The sequence below is a fragment of the Lepidochelys kempii genome, chromosome 1 (assembly GCF_965140265.1).
Source record: "Lepidochelys kempii isolate rLepKem1 chromosome 1, rLepKem1.hap2, whole genome shotgun sequence".
NCBI classification, from domain to species: domain Eukaryota; kingdom Metazoa; phylum Chordata; order Testudines; family Cheloniidae; genus Lepidochelys; species Lepidochelys kempii.
In genome coordinates this window covers 351353770-351371007 of record NC_133256.1, presented here as the reverse complement: position 1 = coordinate 351371007, position 17238 = coordinate 351353770, and the positions used below count along the sequence as shown (strand labels likewise).

Here is a 17238-nt window from a genome sequence, read left to right as displayed (position 1 = left end):
CCACCAGGGCCTAACCCCCTGCCTCCCCTGGCCACTGCCCCCCCTCCGGACACTGCCCCTCCTCCCCTGGGCACTGCCCCCCCTTCCTACACAGCCCCCCTCCGGACGCTGCCCCTCCTCCCCTGGGCACTGCCCCCCCTTCCTACACAGCCCCCCTCCGGACGCTGCCCCTCCTCCCCTGGGCACTGCCCCCCCTTCCTACACACCCCTCCCTGGGCACTGCCCCCGCCTCCCCTGGGCACTGCCCCCCCCTTCCTACACACCCCTCCCTGGGCACTGCCCCCGCCTCCCCTGGGCACTGCCCCCCTTCCTACACACCCCTCCTCTGGACACTGCCCTCGCCTCCCCTGGGCACTGCCCCCCCTTCCTATACACCCCTCCTCCGGACACTGCCCCCGCCTCCCCTGGGCACTGCCCCCCTTCCTATACACCCCTCCTCCGGACACTGCCCCCGCCTCCCCTGGGCACTGCCCCCCCTCCCTACACACCCCTCCTCCGGACACTGCCCCCGCTTCCCCTGGGTACTGCCCTCCCTTCCTACACACCCCTCCTCCGGACGCTGCCCTCGCCTCCCCTGGGCACTGCCCCCCCTTCCTACACACCCCTCCCTGGGCACTGCCCCCACCTGCCTCCCACACAAACCACCAGGGCCCTAACCCCCTGCCTCCCCTGGGCACTGCCCCCCTTCCTACACACCCCTCCTCTGGCCACTGCCCCCCCTCCGGACGCTGCCCCTCCTCCCCTGGGCACTGCCCCCCCTTCCTACACACCCCCCCTCCGGACGCTGCCCCTCCTCCCCTGGGCACTGCCCCCCCTTCCTACACACCCCCCCTCCGGACGCTGCCCCTCCTCCCCTGGGCACTGCCCCCCTCCCTACACACCCCTCCCTGGGCACTGCCCCCGCTTCCCCTGGGCACTGCCCCCCCTTCCTACACACCCCTCCTCCGGACGCTGCCCTCGCCTCCCCTGGGCACTGCTCCCCCTCCCTACACACCCCTCCCTGGGCACTGCCCTCGCCTCCCCTGGGCACTGCTCCCCCTTCCTACACACCCCTCCTCCGGACACTGCCCCCGCCTCCCCTGGGCACTGCCCTCCCTTCCTACACACCCCTCCTCCGGACACTGCCCTCGCCTCCCCGACACCCACCCCTGCCCCCCTCCCTACACACCCCTCCCTGGGCACTGCCCTCGCCTCCCCTGGGCACTGCCCCCCTTCCTACACACCCCTCCTCCGGACACTGCCCTCGCCTCCCCTGGGCACTGCTCCCCCTTCCTACACACCCCTCCCTGGGCACTGCCCCCGCCTCCCCTGGGCACTGCCCCCCCTCCCTACACACCCCTCCTCCGGACACTGCCCTCGCCTCCCCTGGGCACTGCCCCCCCTCCCTACACACCCGTCCTCCGGACACTGCCCCCGCTTCCCCTGGGTACTGCCCCCCCTCCCTACACACCCCTCCCTGGGCACTGCCCTCACCTCCCCTGGGCACTGCCCCCCCTTCGTACACACCCCTCCCTGGGCACTGCCCTCGCCTCCCCTGGGTACTGCCCCCCCTCCCTACACACCCCTCCTCCGGACACTGCCCCCGCCTCCCCTGGGCACTGCCCCCCCTCCCTACACACCCCTCCTCCGGACACTGCCCTCGCCTCCCCTGGGCACTGCCCCCCCTTCCTACACACCCCTCCTCCGGACACTGCCCCCGCCTCCCCTGGGCACTGCCCCCCCCTTCCTACACACCCCTCCCTGGGCACTGCCCCCGCCTCCCCTGGGCACTGCCCCCCCTCCCTACACACCCCTCCTCCGGACACTGCCCTCGCCTCCCCTGGGTACTGCCCCCCCTCCCTACACACCCCTCCCTGGGCACTGCCCTCGCCTCCCCTGGGCACTGCTCCCCCTTCCTACACACCCCTCCTCCGGACACTGCCCCCGCCTCCCCTGGGCACTGCCCCCCCTCCCTACACACCCCTCCTCCGGACACTGCCCCCGCCTCCCCTGGGCACTGCCCCCCCTTCCTACACACCCCTCCCTGGGCACTGCCCCCGCCTCCCCTGGGCACTGCCCCCCCTCCCTACACACCCCTCCTCCGGACACTGCCCTCGCCTCCCCTGGGTACTGCCCCCCCTCCCTACACACCCCTCCCTGGGCACTGCCCTCGCCTCCCCTGGGCACTGCTCCCCCTTCCTACACACCCCTCCTCCGGACACTGCCCCCGCCTCCCCTGGGCACTGCCCCCCCTCCCTACACACCCCTCCTCCGGACACTGCCCTCGCCTCCCCTGGGCACTGCCCCCCCTCCCTACACACCCCTCCCTGGGCACTGCCCCCGCCTCCCCTGGGCACTGCCCCCCCTTCCTACACACCCCTCCTCCGGACACTGCCCCCGCCTCCCCTGGGCACTGCCCCCCCTCCCTACACACCCCTCCCTGGGCACTGCCCCCGCCTCCCCTGGGCACTGCCCCCCCTTCCTACACACCCCTCCTCCGGACACTGCCCCCGCCTCCCCTGGGCACTGCCCCCCCTCCCTACACACCCCTCCCTGGGCACTGCCCCCGCCTCCCCTGGGTACTGCCCCCCCTCCCTACACACCCCTTCTCCGGACACTGCCCTCGCCTCCCCTGGGCACTGCCCCCCCTCCCTACACACCCCTCCCTGGGCACTGCCCCCGCCTCCCCTGGGCACTGCCCCCCCTTCCTACACACCCCTCCTCCGGACACTGCCCCCGCCTCCCCTGGGCACTGCCCCCCCTCCCTACACACCCCTCCCTGGGCACTGCCCTCGCCTCCCCTGGGCACTGCCCCCCCTTCCTACACACCCCTCCTCCGGACACTGCCCTCGCCTCCCCGACACCCACCCCTGCCCCCCAGCGCTGCCCCCTGACACCCTTGACACTTGGTGCTGCCCCCCCAACATCCAGCGCTGCCCCCCAACCTCTGCCCCTGACACCTGGTGCTGCCCCCCGGCCCTAGCCCCCGGGCGCCGCCCCTCCGACTCCCAGCGCTGCCCCCCGGCCCCTGCCCCCCGACACCCAGCGCTGCCCCCCGGCCCCTGCCCCCCGACACCCAGCGCTGCCCCCCAACCTCTGCCCCTGACACCCGGCGCTGCCCCCCGGTCCTAGCCCCCGGGCGCCGCCCCCCCGACACCCAGCGCTGCCCCCCAACCTCTGTCCCTGACACCCGGCGCTGCCCCCCGGCCCTCGCCCCCGGGCGCCGCCCCCCAAGCCGCGGCACGTGGCTCTGCCCCACACGCAGGCCGGGCCGGGCCGTACCGGGGCGGCGGCGGCGAGTCCCCGCCCGCCGAGGGGCGGAGCCGCGGCCGCCGAGAGGCACCTGCCGCCCGGCCTGTGCGAGCGGCGGCGCCGGAGGGAGCCGAGCCCCGCGGGGCGCCGCGCCCGGGCCATGCGCCGGCGGCAGCCCGCAGGCAGCGCGGCGGGGCGGCGCGGAGCCATGGAGCCGCCCGCGGCCGGCGGCCCCCGGGGCCCGGGCCGGGCCGGAGCCGCGCCAGGGCGGCCGCTGGCGGGGCTGCGCTGAGCCCCGCGCCCCCGCCCCCGCCATGGCGCTGCCCCGCGGCGGGCCGGGCTGCGCGCTGCCGGGCATCAGCACCGTAACCTATGTCTTCGTTTACAGCCCCAGCGGCGGCCAGGGCGCCCCCCCGCGGCCGGGGCCGGGGCCGGGGCCGGGGCCCGAGCCCGCCCGCCACGCCGCGCCCGCCGCCCTGCGCGGGCCCAAGCGCAAGTTGTACAGCGCCGTGCCCGGCCGCAGGTTCATCGTGGTCAAGAGCTACACGCCGCAGGGCGAGGGCGAGATCCAGCTGAACCGGGGCGAAGCCATCAAGGGTGAGTGCGGGGTGGGCAGGGCACGGCCGGGGGGCAGGGGGTGGGAGCGCGCAGGGGCGCCCGTGGGCAGCGCTGATCGAGGGGTGCTGGGCACGGCGGGGGGAAGGGGGTGGGAGCGCGCAGGGGCGCCCGTGGGCAGCGCTGATCGAGGGGTGCTGGGCACGGCCGCGGTGCAGGGGGTGGGAGCGGGCAGGGGCGCCCGTGGGTAGCGCTGATCGAGGGGTGCTGGGCACGGCCGCGGTGCAGGGGGTGGGAGCGGGCAGGGGCGCCCGTGGGCAGCAGTGGTCAAGGGGTGCTGGGCACGGTAAGGGTGCAGGGGGTGGGAGCGGGCAGGGGCGCCCGTGGGCAGCGCTGATTGAGGGGTGCTGGGCACGGCCGGGGGGCAGGGGGTGGGAGCGGGCAGGGGTGCCTGTGGGCAGTGCTGATCGAGGGGTGTTGGGCACGGCCGGGGGGGCAGGGGGTGGGAGTGGGCAGGGGCGCCCGTGGGCAGCAGTGATCGAGGGGTGCTGGGCACGGCCGGGGGGAAGGGGGTGGGAGCGGGCAGGGGTGCCCGTAGGCAGCGTTGATTGAGGGGTGCTGGGCACGGCCGCGGTGCAGGGGGTGGGAGCGGGCAGGGGTGCCCGTAGGCAGTGCTGATCGAGGGGTGCTGGGCACGGCGGGGGGGGGCAGGGGCTGGGAGCGGGCAGGGGCGCCGGTGGGCAGTGCTGATCGAGGGGTCCTGGGCACGGCTGGGGGGCAGGGGGTGGGAGCGGGCAGGGATACCCGTGGGCAGCAGTGATCAAGGGGTGCTGGGCACGGCCGCGGTGCAGGGGGTAGGAGAGGGCAGGGGCACCCGTGGGCAGCGCTGATCGAGGGGTGCTGGGCACGGTCAGGGTGGGAGCGGGCAGGGGCGCCCGTGGGCAGTGCTGATCGAGGGGTGCTGGGCACGGCCGAGGGGCAGGGGGTGCGAGCGGGCAGGGGTGCCTGTGTGCAGTGCTGATCGAGGGGTGCTGGGCACGGTCAGGGTGGGAGCGGGCAGGGGCACCCGTGGGCAGCGCTGATCGAGGGGTGCTGGGCACGGTCAGGGTGGGAGCGGGCAGGGGCGCCCGTGGGCAGCGCTGATCAAGGGGTCCTGGGCACGGCCGGGGGGCAGGGGGTGGGAGTAGGCAGGGGTGCTTGTGGACAGCGCTGATCGAGGGGTGCTGGGCACGGCCGGGGGGCAGGCGGTGGGAGCGGGCGTGGGTGCCCGTAGGCAGCGCTGATCGAGGGATGCTGGGCACGGCCACGGTGCAGGGGGTGGGAGCGGGCAGGGGCGCCCGTGGACAGTGCTGATCGAGGGGTGCTGGGCACAGCCGGGGGGTAGGGGGTGGGAGCGGGCAGGGGCACCCTTGGGCAGTGCTGATTGAGGGGTGCTGGGCACGGTAAGGGTGCAGGGGGTGGGAGCGGGCAGGGGCACCCATGGGCAGTGCTGATCGAGGGGTGCTGGGCAGGGCACGGTTGGGGTGCAGGGGGTGGGAGTTTGCAGGGACGCCAGTGGGCAGCGCTGATCGAGGGGCCCTGGGCATGGCCGGGGTGGGAGCGTGCAGGGGTACCCCGTGGGCAGCACTGATCGAGGGGCCCTGGGCACAGCTGGGGTGCAGGGGGTGGGAGCGGGTAGGGGAACCCCGTGGGCAGCGCTGGGCCCTGGGCATGGCCAAGGTGCAGAGTTTGTAAGCGCGTATGGGGAGTCCTGTAGTGGGATAGGCAGCATGGGACCCCGCTGACCCAGGGCAGTGGCCAAGGGCCCAGAGCAAAGCTGTGTGCAGGCAAACGGTGAAATCCTAGCGGATCTTAAGCATAAAAAAGAAGCTTACAAGAAGTGGAAGGTTGGACATATGACCAGGGAAGAGTATAAAAATATTGCTCCGGCATGTAGGAATGAAATCAGGAGGGCCAAATCGCACCTGGAGCTGCAGCTAGCAAGAGATGTCAAGAGTAACAAGAAGGGTTTCTTCAGGTATGTTGGCAACAAGAAGAAAGCCAAGGAAAGTGTGGGCCCCTTAATGAATGAGGGAGGCAACCTAGTGACAGAGGATGTGGAAAAAGCTAATGTACTCAATGCTTTTTTTGCCTCTGTCTTCACGAACAAGGTCAGCTCCCAGACTGCTATGCTGGGCATCACAACATGGGGAATAGATGGCCAGCCCTCTGTGGAGAAAGAGGTGGTTAGGGACTGTTTAGAAAAGCTGGACGTGCACAAGTCCATGGGGCCGGACGAGTTGCATCCGAGAGTGCTAAAGGAATTGGCGGCTGTGATTGCAGAGCCATTGGCCATTATCTTTGAAAACTTGTGGCGAACGGGGGAAGTCCCGGATGACTGGAAAAAGGCTAATGTAGTGCCAATCTTTAAAAAAGGGAAGAAGGAGGATCCTGGGAACTACAGGCCAGTCAGCCTCACTTCAGTCCCCGGAAAAATCATGGAGCAGGTCCTCAAAGAATCAATCCTGAAGCACTTAACATGAGAGGAAAGTGATCAGGAACAGTCAGCATGGATTCACCAAGGGAAGGTCATGCCTGACTAATCTAATCGCCTTCTATGATGAGATTACTGGTTCTCTGGATGAAGGAAAAGCAGTGGATGTATTGTATCTTGACTTTAGCAAAGCTTTTGACACGGTCTCCCATAGTATTCTTGTCAGCAAGTTAAGGAAGTATGGGCTGGATGAATGCACCATAAGGTGGGTAGAAAGTTGGCTAGATTGTCGGGCTCAACGGGTAGTGATCAATGGCTCCATGTCTAATTGGCAGCCGGTGTCAAGTGGAGTGCCCCAGGGGTTGGTCCTGGGGCCGGTTTTGTTCAATATCTTCATCAATGATCTGGAGGATGGTGTGGATTGCACTCTCAGCAAATTTGCGGATGATACTAAACTGGGAGGAGTGGTAGATACGCTGGAGGGGAGGGATAGGATACAGAGGGACCTAGACAAATTGGAGGATTGGGCCAAAAGAAATCTGGTGAGGTTCAATAAGGATAAGTGCAGGGTCCTGCACTTAGGACGGAAGAACCCAATGCACAGCTACAGACTAGGGAGCGAATGGCTAGGCAGCAGTTCTGCGGAAAAGGACCTAGGGGTGACAGTGGACGAGAAGCTGGATATGAGTCGACAGTGTGCCCTTGTTCCCAAGAAGGCCAATGGCATTTTGGGATGTATATATAGGGGCATTGCCAGCAGATCGAGGGACGTGATCGTTCCCCTCTATTCGACATTGGTGAGGCCTCATCTGGAGTACTGTGTCCAGTTTTGGGCCCCACACTACAAGAAGGATGTGGATAAATTGGAGAGAGTCCAGCGAAGGGCAACAAAAATGATTAGGGGTCTGGAACACATGACTTATGAGGAGAGGCTGAGGGAACTGGGATTGTTTAGTCTGCAGAAGAGAAGAATGAGGGGGGATTTGATAGCTGCTTTCAACTACCTGAGAGGTGGTTCCAGAGAGGATGGTTCTAGACTATTCTCAGTGGTAGAAGAGGACAGGACAAGGAGTAATAGTCTCAAGTTGCAGTGGGGGAGGTTCAGGTTGGATATTAGGAAAAACTTTTTCACTAGGAGGGTGGTGAAACACTGGAATGCGTTGCCTAGGGAGGTGGTGGAATCTCCTTCCTTAGAAGTTTTTAAGGTCAGGCTTGACAAAGCCCTGGCTGGGATGATTTAATTGGGGATTGGTCCTGCTTTTGAGCAGGGGGTTGGACTAGGTGACCTCCTGAGGTCCCTTCCAATTCTGATATTCTATGATTCTAAAGTGCAGTCAGCAGCTGGACAAGGGGCTGGTTCCGGTTCGCAGCAGATCCCCTCTCGGCTCTGAGAGCCAAGGACTGTATGTGGAGGGAGGGGCCAACAGAAGTTGGTGGTTGCTTGCCTGACTGGGACCATTCCTGTGTCGGCTGCCTTTGGGGTGGCCCCGTTGGGTATGCATCTCCTTAGTCATGTTTGTCTTTAGTGGGGTCTGCTTCGTACGGGAGAATTTCCCTCAGGGTTACCCACTCCTCTTCGAAATAGGAAGTGCAGCGAAGATGATTTGGGGGACTGCAGAAACTTACAGTTGTTGCTGCACATTCTTGCTGTGCTCCATGCATGTTTCAGGGCATGGGGGTGAAGGCAAAGAGTTCCAGTGACTCCCAGACTCTGCTCACTGGGGTTTTGTCAGTATCAAGTGTTCACAAAACTGCTGAAGTGGTGAAGCGGAGGCTGGAAGCTTCCTTTGCTTGGAAGCTGCTCCTCATGGGGTATTCTCATCCTGGCAGAGATGGCGGGGCCTTACCCTGGTGCATATGATTCCATGGATTATCCTCTTGCACACACCGTTCCTGATAACTGTCTGAGATTTTAGAGGAATCTGGAAGCAGTAATCTACCTAGTAAGCAGCAGCTAAGTTTTGCATTTCCTTTTCTTTCCCTGTGGGCCTAATATCTTACCTGCCTGTCCTACATCTCACCTTTGGCCTGGTTCTGCCCGCATTCATTGTTGTCTAGATTCCCAGTAATATTGCCTTCCTCTCTAGAATAGGAATATCTTTGAAAAGAGATGCTGTTGAACTGGATGGTTTTGGGCAGAATGCTGGGCAGTCTCCTTTAAGGACATGTTTCAAGAATCGCCTGCTCCTGGCCCAAGACAGGGGATGGGGCAGGAGATTGTTTTGAGAGGAAACACTAAAGTGACTCTTAGTTTCCCTTTCTTTTTGTATGTTGCTTGCTGAACGTTGCTTCACTTCACTGATATTTTCAAGTTTGTCATAAATGTCATATGTCGCCAAACGCGCACGTTGATGGGAGAGGTTATGTTTGAAGCTGCATTGGCATCACATTTCTCCTTCTCCCCTAAATTCTGGGTTAATGTAGTGCCTTGGATGTCTCCTTTCTGTTTTTCCTTTATTTTTCCTACTTCTTCCTCCATTATGTATCTCTGCTTTGTGTTTTCAGTAGGCACATAAAATAATGGTTGGGATCAACAGCGTAGGTGGGTTGCTCTTACTTGTCCTCGTAGCACAACCTGCAGGAACTCAAGAGCACGAGTACCAACCTCAGGACAGACTGTTAGGAAGCTGGGCACAAACCCCAGATTGTATGAGTTCCATACTTCGATTTCACCAACCAATTCATAGAATATCAGGGTTGGAAGGGACCTCAGGAGGTCATCTAGTCCAACCCCCTGCTCAAAGCAGGACCGAACCCCAACTAAATCATCCCAGCCAGGGCTTGTCAAGCCTGACCTTAAAAATATGTAAGGAAGGAGATTCCACCACCTCCCTAGGTAACACATTCCAGTGTTTCACCACCCTCCTAGTGAAAAAGTTTTTCCTAATATCCAACCTAAACCTTCCACACTGCAACTTGAGACCATTACTCCTTGTTCTGTCATTTGCTACCATTGAGAATAGTCTAGAACCATCCTCTTTGGAACCACCTCTCAGGTAGTTGAAAGCAGCTATCAAATCCCCCCTCATTCTTCTCTTCCGCAGACTAAACAATCCCAGTTCCCTCAGCCTTTCCTCGTAAGTCATGTGTTCCAGACCCCTAATCATTTTTGTTGCCTTTTGCTGGACTCTTTCCAATTTATCCACATCCTTCTTGTAGTGTGGGGCCCAAAACTGGACACAGTACTCCAGATGAGGCCTCACCAATGTCGAATAGAGGGGAACGATCACGTCCCTCGATCTGCTGGCAATGCCCCTACATATACATCCCAAAATGCCATTGGCCTTCTTGGGAACAAGGGCACACTGTCGACTCATATCCAGCTTCTCGTCCACTGTCACCCCAGGTCCTTTTCTGCTGAACTGCTGCCTAGCCATTCGGTCCCTAGTCTGTAGTGGTGCATGGGATTCTTCCCTCCTAAGTGCAGGATCTGCACTTGTCCTTGTTGAACCTCATCAGATTTCTTTTGGTCCAATCCTCCAATTTGTCTAGGTCTCTCTGTATCCTATCCCTACCCTCCAGCGTATCTACCTCTCCTCCCAGTTTAGTGTCATCTGCAAACTTGCTGAGGGTTCAATCCACACCATCCTCCAGATCATTTATGAAGATATTGAACAAAACTGGCCCGAGGACCGACCGTTGGGGCACTCCACTTGATACTGGCTGCCAACTAGACATGGAGCCATTGATCACTACCCGTTGAGCCTGACAGTCTAGCCAGCTTTCTGTCCACCTTATAGTCCGTTCATCCAGCCCATACTTCCTTAACTTGCTGGCAAGAATACTGTGGGAGACCGTGTCAGAAGCTTTGCTAAAGTCAAGGAACAACACGTCCACCGCTTTCTCTTCATCCACAGAACGAGTTATCTTGTCCTGGAGGGCAATTAGATTAGTCAGGCGTGACTTTCCCTTGGTGAATCCATGCTGACTGTTCCTGATCACTTTCCTCTCCTCTAAGTGCTTCAGACTTGATTCCTTGAGGATCTGCTCCATGATTTTTCCAGGGACCGAGGTGAGGCTGACATGCCTGTAGTTCCCAGGATCCTCCTTCTTCCCTTTTTTAAAGATGGGCACCACGTTAGCCTTTTTCCAGTCATCTGGGACTTCCCCTGATCGCCATGAGTTTTCAAAGATAATGGCCAATGGCTCTGCAATCACATCCGCCAACTCCTTTAGCACTCTCGGATGCAGCGCATACGGCCCCATTTGGACTTGTGCTCGTCCTGCTTTTTTCTAAATAATCCTGAACCACTTCTTTCTCCACAGAGGTCTGGTCACCTCCTCCCCATGCTGTGCTGCCCAGTGCAGTAGTCTGGGAGCTGACCTTGTTCGTGAAGACAGAGGCAAAAAAAGCATTGAGGACATTAGCTTTTTCCACATCCTCTGTCACTAGGTTGCCTCCCTCATTTAGTAAGGGGCCCATACTTTCCTTAGAGACTAACCAATTTATTTGAGCATAAGCTTTCGTGAGCTACAGCTCACTTCATCGGATGCATACTGTGGAAAGTTTAGAAGATCTTATTATGTACACATAAAGCATGAAAAAAATACCTCCTCCCACCCCACTCTCCAGCTGGTAATAGCTTATCTAAAGTGATCACCGTCCTTACTCTAAGTCTCTAAGGTGCCACAAGTACTCCTTTTCTTTTTGCGAATACAGACGAACACGGCTGTTACTCTGAAACCTGTCATAGTTTCCTTGACTTTCTTCTTGTTGCTAACATACCTGAAGAAACCCTTCTTGTTACTCTTAACATCTCTTGCTAGCTGCACCTCCAGGTGTGATTTGGCCTTCCTGATTCCACTCCTGCATGCCCGAGCAATATTTTTATACTCTTCCCTGGTCATTTGTCCAATCTTCCACTTCTTGTAAGCTTTTTTGTGTTTAAGATCAGCGAGGATTTCACTGTTAAGCCAAGCTGGTCGCCTGACATATTTACTATTCTTTCTACACATCGGGATGGTTTGTCCCTGTAACCTCACTAAGGATTCTTTAAAATACAGCCAGCTCTCCTGGACTCCTTTCCCCCTCATGTTATTCTCCCAGGGGATCCTGCCCATCCGTTCCCTGAGGGAGTCCAAGTCTGCTTTTCTGAAGTCCAGGGTCCGTATTCTGCTGCTCTCCTTTCTTTCTGTAGCAAGCGTAAACTCCTCAGGCACTATAACAGCGATAGCATGGAGTCACCGACAGTCCCCTTGGGCACTCTGATCCACCTCACCACCCAGGTGAGTGTACCTTTGTGATAGATGGTCCCTAATACCAACAAAAAAAAGGAGGACTTGTGGCACCTTAGAGACTAACCAATTTATTTGAACATGAGCTTTCGTGAGCTACAGCTCACTTCATCGGATGCATACCGTGGAAAGTGTAGAAGATCTTATTATATACACACAAAGCATGAAAAAATACCTCCTCCCACCCCACTCTCCTGCTGGTAATAGCTTATCTAAAGTGATCACTCTCCTTACAATGTGTATGATAATCAAGGTGGGCCATTTCCAGCACAAATCCAGGTTCTCTCACCGCCCACCTCCCAAACACACACAAACTCACTCTCCTGCTGGTAATAGCATTATTTGAGCATCAGCTGTAGCTCACGAAAGCTCATGCTCAAATAAATTGGTTGGTCTCTGGGGTGCCACAGGTACTCCTTTTCTTTTTGCGAATACAGACGAGCACGGCTGTTACTGTGAAATGTAAGGAGAGTGGTCACTTTGGATAAGCTATTACCAGCTAGGGGGAGGGGGTGAGAAAATCAAGGTGGGCCATTTCCAACACAAATCCAGGTTTTCTCACCCCCCCCCCCACAAACTCACTCTCCTGCTGGTAATAGCTTATCCAAAGTGACCACTCTCCTTACATTTCAGAGTAACAGCCGTGTTAGTCTGTATTCGCAAAAAGAAAAGGAGTACCTGTGGCACCCCAGAGACCAACCAATTTATTTGAGCATGAGCTTTCGTGAGCCACAGCTTATGCTCAAATAATCTATTACCAGCAGGAGAGTGAGTTTGTGTGTGTGTGTTGGGGGGTGTGTGTGTGAGAAAACCTGGATTTGTGTTGGAAATGGCCCACCTTGATTATCATACACGTTGTAAGGAGAGTGATCACTTTAGATAAGCTATTACCAGCAGGAGAGTGGGGTGGGAGGAGGTATTTTTTTCACGCTTTGTGTGTATAAAAAGATCTTCTACACTTTCCACAGTAAGCATCCGATGAAGTGAGCTGTGGCAATTATTTATGCTCAAATAAATTGGTTGGTCTCTGGGGTGCCACAAGTACTCCTTTTCTTTTTGCGAATACAGACTAACACGGCTGTTACTCTGAAACCTAATACCAATGGCAATATTCTAGTTCCTCCCAGTCTCACTGGACCAGTCACTTACCCCATGTCAGTTGTACCTTAGGTCTCACACCAAAGACCATGCTTGTAGCTAACCCTATAATAAAATCTATTCGGATTTATCAACTAGGAAAAGGAAACCAGAGTTATTTACAAGGTTAAAGCATAGACACAGATACCCAAATGAGTTATCTTTCAACACTTACAATTATAATAGAAGCTTCTGTAATCAGCAAGCTCTCTATGTCCTTTAGGGCAAACCCAGGCTAAACATCTGGGGATCTCTTGCTTATTCCAAAAAACACCTCTCCCCCCTCCTCCCCCCTTCCAAGCAGCTCAAGGAGATAGCAAGTTGCTTTTGTTTGGATTATTCTCCTCTTCCTGCCATGTGCTCTGAGCTGAGCACTCAGCTGTTGGGTAGAGTCCACTTGCAGGGCTCATCTTCATGGGGAAGGGAGCAGAAGAACAAATGTCTTTTGTCCTCTTGTTGCTGGTGTGCAGGGACATTCCAGTTGCAGCCACCCACAACAGTGCATCTGGTATTGATGGACCTTTCCTGTAGCATAGCACGTTCTGCTGAAGATCAGCTCTTCACACTAATGAATTTCTCTCTCCTGCCTGGTGATTTATGCAGTCAGAGGTTTAGAGCAGAACCACTCCTGTTCTATCTTACAGTGTCGGGTACAGATGTTACAAGTGACAGTAATGCCGGCAGCAACTGACAAGCATTCAATGAAGTCTAAACGCACCCTTATCATTCTAGTTTGATAATACGAACACCCAGGTGAGCCGGGCTGATTCCGGCTCTGTGTTTGTCAGTGTCTCACTGAGGCATGGGGACCTTGGCAGGAGCTGGCCCCTCTCTGCCGGCACCACAGACCTCTCTCATAATACACAAACAAGGGGACAGTCAATTAAACTGAAAGACAACCAATATAAAACTGATAAAAGGAAATGCTTTTTGCACAAAACACAATTCATTTATGGAATAGACTGCCACAGTGTGTCAGTGAGGCCAAAATTATAGCGGAATTCATGATAGGATTAGAGATTTATGGGATCTTGAGAATATCCTCTGTTACATTAGACAGGATTTTTTAAAATCGTGTAAGAGCTCCTGCTTCAGGGCAGAAGTCAGCCTCCCACTGACAAGGTTAGGAAAAACCTTCCCCATGAGCAAGAATCCCATCATTTTCACGGCAAGATTTCTTGAATCTTCCTAGAGAGCATTGTATGCTGGGCCCTGTCAGAGAGAGGGTACTGAGCTAGGACCATTGGTCTGATCCACTGATAGGATCTCTGTGCTCAGATTTTAGCCTGGCTCTGACCTGTTGGAAAACTGAGGATGGGAAATATACTCGCTCTGTACCTTTGTTCTTGTTCCTATTTATTTGAAGCTGTGAAAGGCGCCATTTCGACAGACCTGGAGACAGAAGTCCTCTGTCTACAACAGGAGAGGCAGAGGGCAGGAGTGGGCAGCTCTTTACTCTGTCGCTGTGGTGCTGTTCTTGTGGGAAGGAGAGGGATGATCCGATAGATATGGGGCTCTTCCCTTGTAGTTGCTCTTCTAGTTTGCCTTCAGGTTCCCTACCCAGGCAGAAGAGTCTGCTGGGGGTTGTGAGGGCTACTTTGGTAGATGTTTGGTCACCAGTTTGTGTACAAACCCGTGCCTCCCATTGCAAGCTGGGGCAGATTGTCCGGCTAGTGGCTCTGAGTCTCTTCTGCCTGACCTGTAGGAGTGAGGGACGGTCCCTGGCTGACACGCTGGGGCATTCTTCTGGAGCTGGCTCTGAATAACATGGGCGCCAGAGCGTCAACCTCTCAAGAGACACCTGGGTCTGGGGGGGGAGTCAGGATCTGACCAGAAGTGGGAGGGCAGCTCTCTGAGGTTGGGATAATGTTCACAGAGTGCCAATGGCAATGGAATTTCCACAGATGGAAGTACTGAAAGGTGTGTGGAGGAGCGAGAACTAGGCAATCTGTCTGGGGATGGAGGTGCTGTACTGGGAGGAGGGTGCTTTAGGGAGCTAGAGAGAAGCAGGTGGAGGTGTCCCTGGATGGCAGAAGGTGAAGAGGGGAGCGGTCTACAGATGTGGTGGGGCTGAACAGGGGAAGATGATGGGGAGAGTTGTTTGGGCAGGGCTTGGTGGGATCGGGGCTGAGAGAATGGATGTGTAACATTTCTCTCTGTCAGGTTTTAGAGTAGCGGCCGTGTTAGTCTGTATTTGCAAAAAGAAAAGGAGGATTTGTGGCACTTTAGAAGTAACAAATTTATTTGAGCATAAGCTTTTGTGAGCTACAGCTCACTTCATCGGATGCATTCAGTGGAAAATACAGTGGGGAGATTTATATACACAGAGAACATGTTACCATGCACACGGTAAGGAGAGTGATCACTTAAGATGAGCTATTACGAGCTGGGGGGGGATCCTTTTGTAGTGATAGGTGGGCCATTTCCAGTAGTTGACAAGAACGTCTGAGGAGCAGTGGGGGGTGGGGGAATAAACATGGGGAAATAGTTTTACTTTGTGTAATGACGCATCCACTCCCAGTTTCTACTCAAGCCTAAGTTAGTTGTATCCAGTTTCTCTCTGTGTCAGTGGTGTGGGGCATGTGAGGGTGTCTCAGTGTGAGAAGTAGCTGTTCAGTTGAAGGTATATTCATAGAATCATAGACTACAGGATTGGAAGGGACCTCAGGAGGTCATCTAGTCCAACCCCCCTGCTCAAAGCAGGACCGATCCCCAATTTTTGCCCCAAATCCCTAAATGGCACCCCCTCAAGGATTGAACTCAGAACCCTGGGTTTAGCAGGCCAATGCTCAAACCACTGAGCGGTCCCTCCCCCTGCAATTGCCTGCTGCCATCTTACCCTGTACTGCTCCCTGTCTTTAGAACCCATTGTGCCATCCTGAAGGTGCCTGGGGGTTAAGTTCTTTGTCAAAGCGTTTGCCTTTTCACCATTCCCTCTAGGGCTGTTGAGGCTGCAGGACAAAGTCTCTGAGCAAGTGTCTGATCTGCTGGGCTTGGTGGCATCAGGAACCCGCAGAAGTGCTCCTTGCTATTGAGCCTGCAGGAACTATTCCTTAGAGGTTTTTAAGGTCAGGCTTGACAAAGCCCTGGCTGGGATGATTTAACTGGGAATTGGTCCTGCTTCGAGCAGGGGGTTGGACTAGATGACCTTCTGGGGTCCCTTCCAACCCTGATATTCTATGATTCTATGATTCTATGTTCTCAGCCACAGAGCTAATCGCTTGCCTTCCAGATGGGAATCCTGCCCTTCGCTAGTGGATTTCCTGGGGCGTGTTCAGCACCACATTGAAGCACATATATGGGGGGAGGAGGGGAAGGGGCCGGGGGGATTCTTCTGGGCTGTTGTGGTGGTGTGTGTGTGTGTTCATCTGGACTCTAGTACTTTAACTATCTTGAGGATGGCTGGTAACAAATAACCACACATGAATCAGCATAGAAGTTCCATGTGTAAGTTACTTAAGGACAGAATCCAAGCCAAGGGGAATTCGTCTTTGATCTGCTTCATGCGGATAGGGAGCCATGGGGTGAGAATACTAGGCTAGTGATCATCATCTGCTGGAATTCAGTGTAGCAAGAATATAGGAAGAAACAGTTGACAGACACAGCAGAACAAGGGTATGCAACTTCAGGAACACAAATTCTGGGTGAATTTAGAAAACTTGTGAGCCTGTTGTTGTGTGAGTCTAGTGTGCTTTATACTCCCAGAATGATAGAGATTCCTAAGGAATCGCCATGATGCATAGTAGTGGTTTGTCTGGCTTAGGGTTTCATACGGCCATTCGTCAGCAGAGTATCTAAGCAACTCCTGTGTAAAACTGGTAGCACTAGTGAAGTCCCTAGTGGAGTTCATGAAGTCCTGCCTCTCCACCTTTTTGGGGGTTTAAATCTTTGCTTGCGAAGGGGTTGTAGTTTCGTTTGCTTCCTTGGTTGTTTTTTTTAATTTTATTTTGTGTGTGTGCGGGGGGGGGGGGGTATGGGATGTGGGAGGGGGAGCTGTTATAGTGGTATCATTCTCATGGTGAAAAGGATTTTGTCAAAGCGCAAGGGTTTGCAGTGTTTCCTAACAATAGTCAGACTCTGGATTCACTTAGTCTCCTCTGAAAGATCTTTACACAGCCAGAGCCCCAAGACAGAGAATGCTTCGTTTGTGCTTGAGTGCTTCGTTTGTGATCTGTACTGTCCCAGAGGAATGCAGCTGTTTGGTGGTTTGTAGATGGAGATGTGGTCACTGCGGTAGATGGGGCTTAATCCACAATTAGGACCCAGGCCTTAAAATGCCATTTGAAACTGATTGGGAACCATTGGAGGGACTTGAGCACAAGTCTGGTGTACCATGGGGGCCTAGATCACGGAGGAGGCAGGCAGCTGCTTTCTATACCATCTGCAGCCGGTGCATCATCTTCACATTCAGCTTCAGAAACAGTGAATTGCAGTAATCCGGCTGGGCAGTGATGAATGTATGGATCGTCATGGCCAGGTTCTCATCCACGATGGAAGGGGTGGAGTTTTCTGGAGAGCGGGATGTGAAAGAAGGTGTTTTTAGTCACTGGGGCTACCTGCTCCTCCAAGCTAAGCGAGGAGTCACACAGGACCCCAAAGCTTTGCAT

The 17238-nt window shown here is 56.6% G+C and overlaps 1 protein-coding gene across 10 annotated transcripts in view; it reads left to right on the top strand.

The window, feature by feature from the left end:
- The window catches only part of SHANK3 (SH3 and multiple ankyrin repeat domains 3), a 772487-nt gene that overhangs the window by 452724 nt on the left and 302525 nt on the right, over nucleotides 1–17238 (top strand). For all 10 annotated transcript variants that reach the window (XM_073329053.1, XM_073329054.1, XM_073329055.1 and 7 more), the window contains one exon: nucleotides 3620–3828. In XM_073329053.1, coding sequence (XP_073185154.1) covers nucleotides 3620–3828 — 209 coding nt within the window. The remainder of the gene's footprint in view (nucleotides 1–3619; nucleotides 3829–17238) is intronic.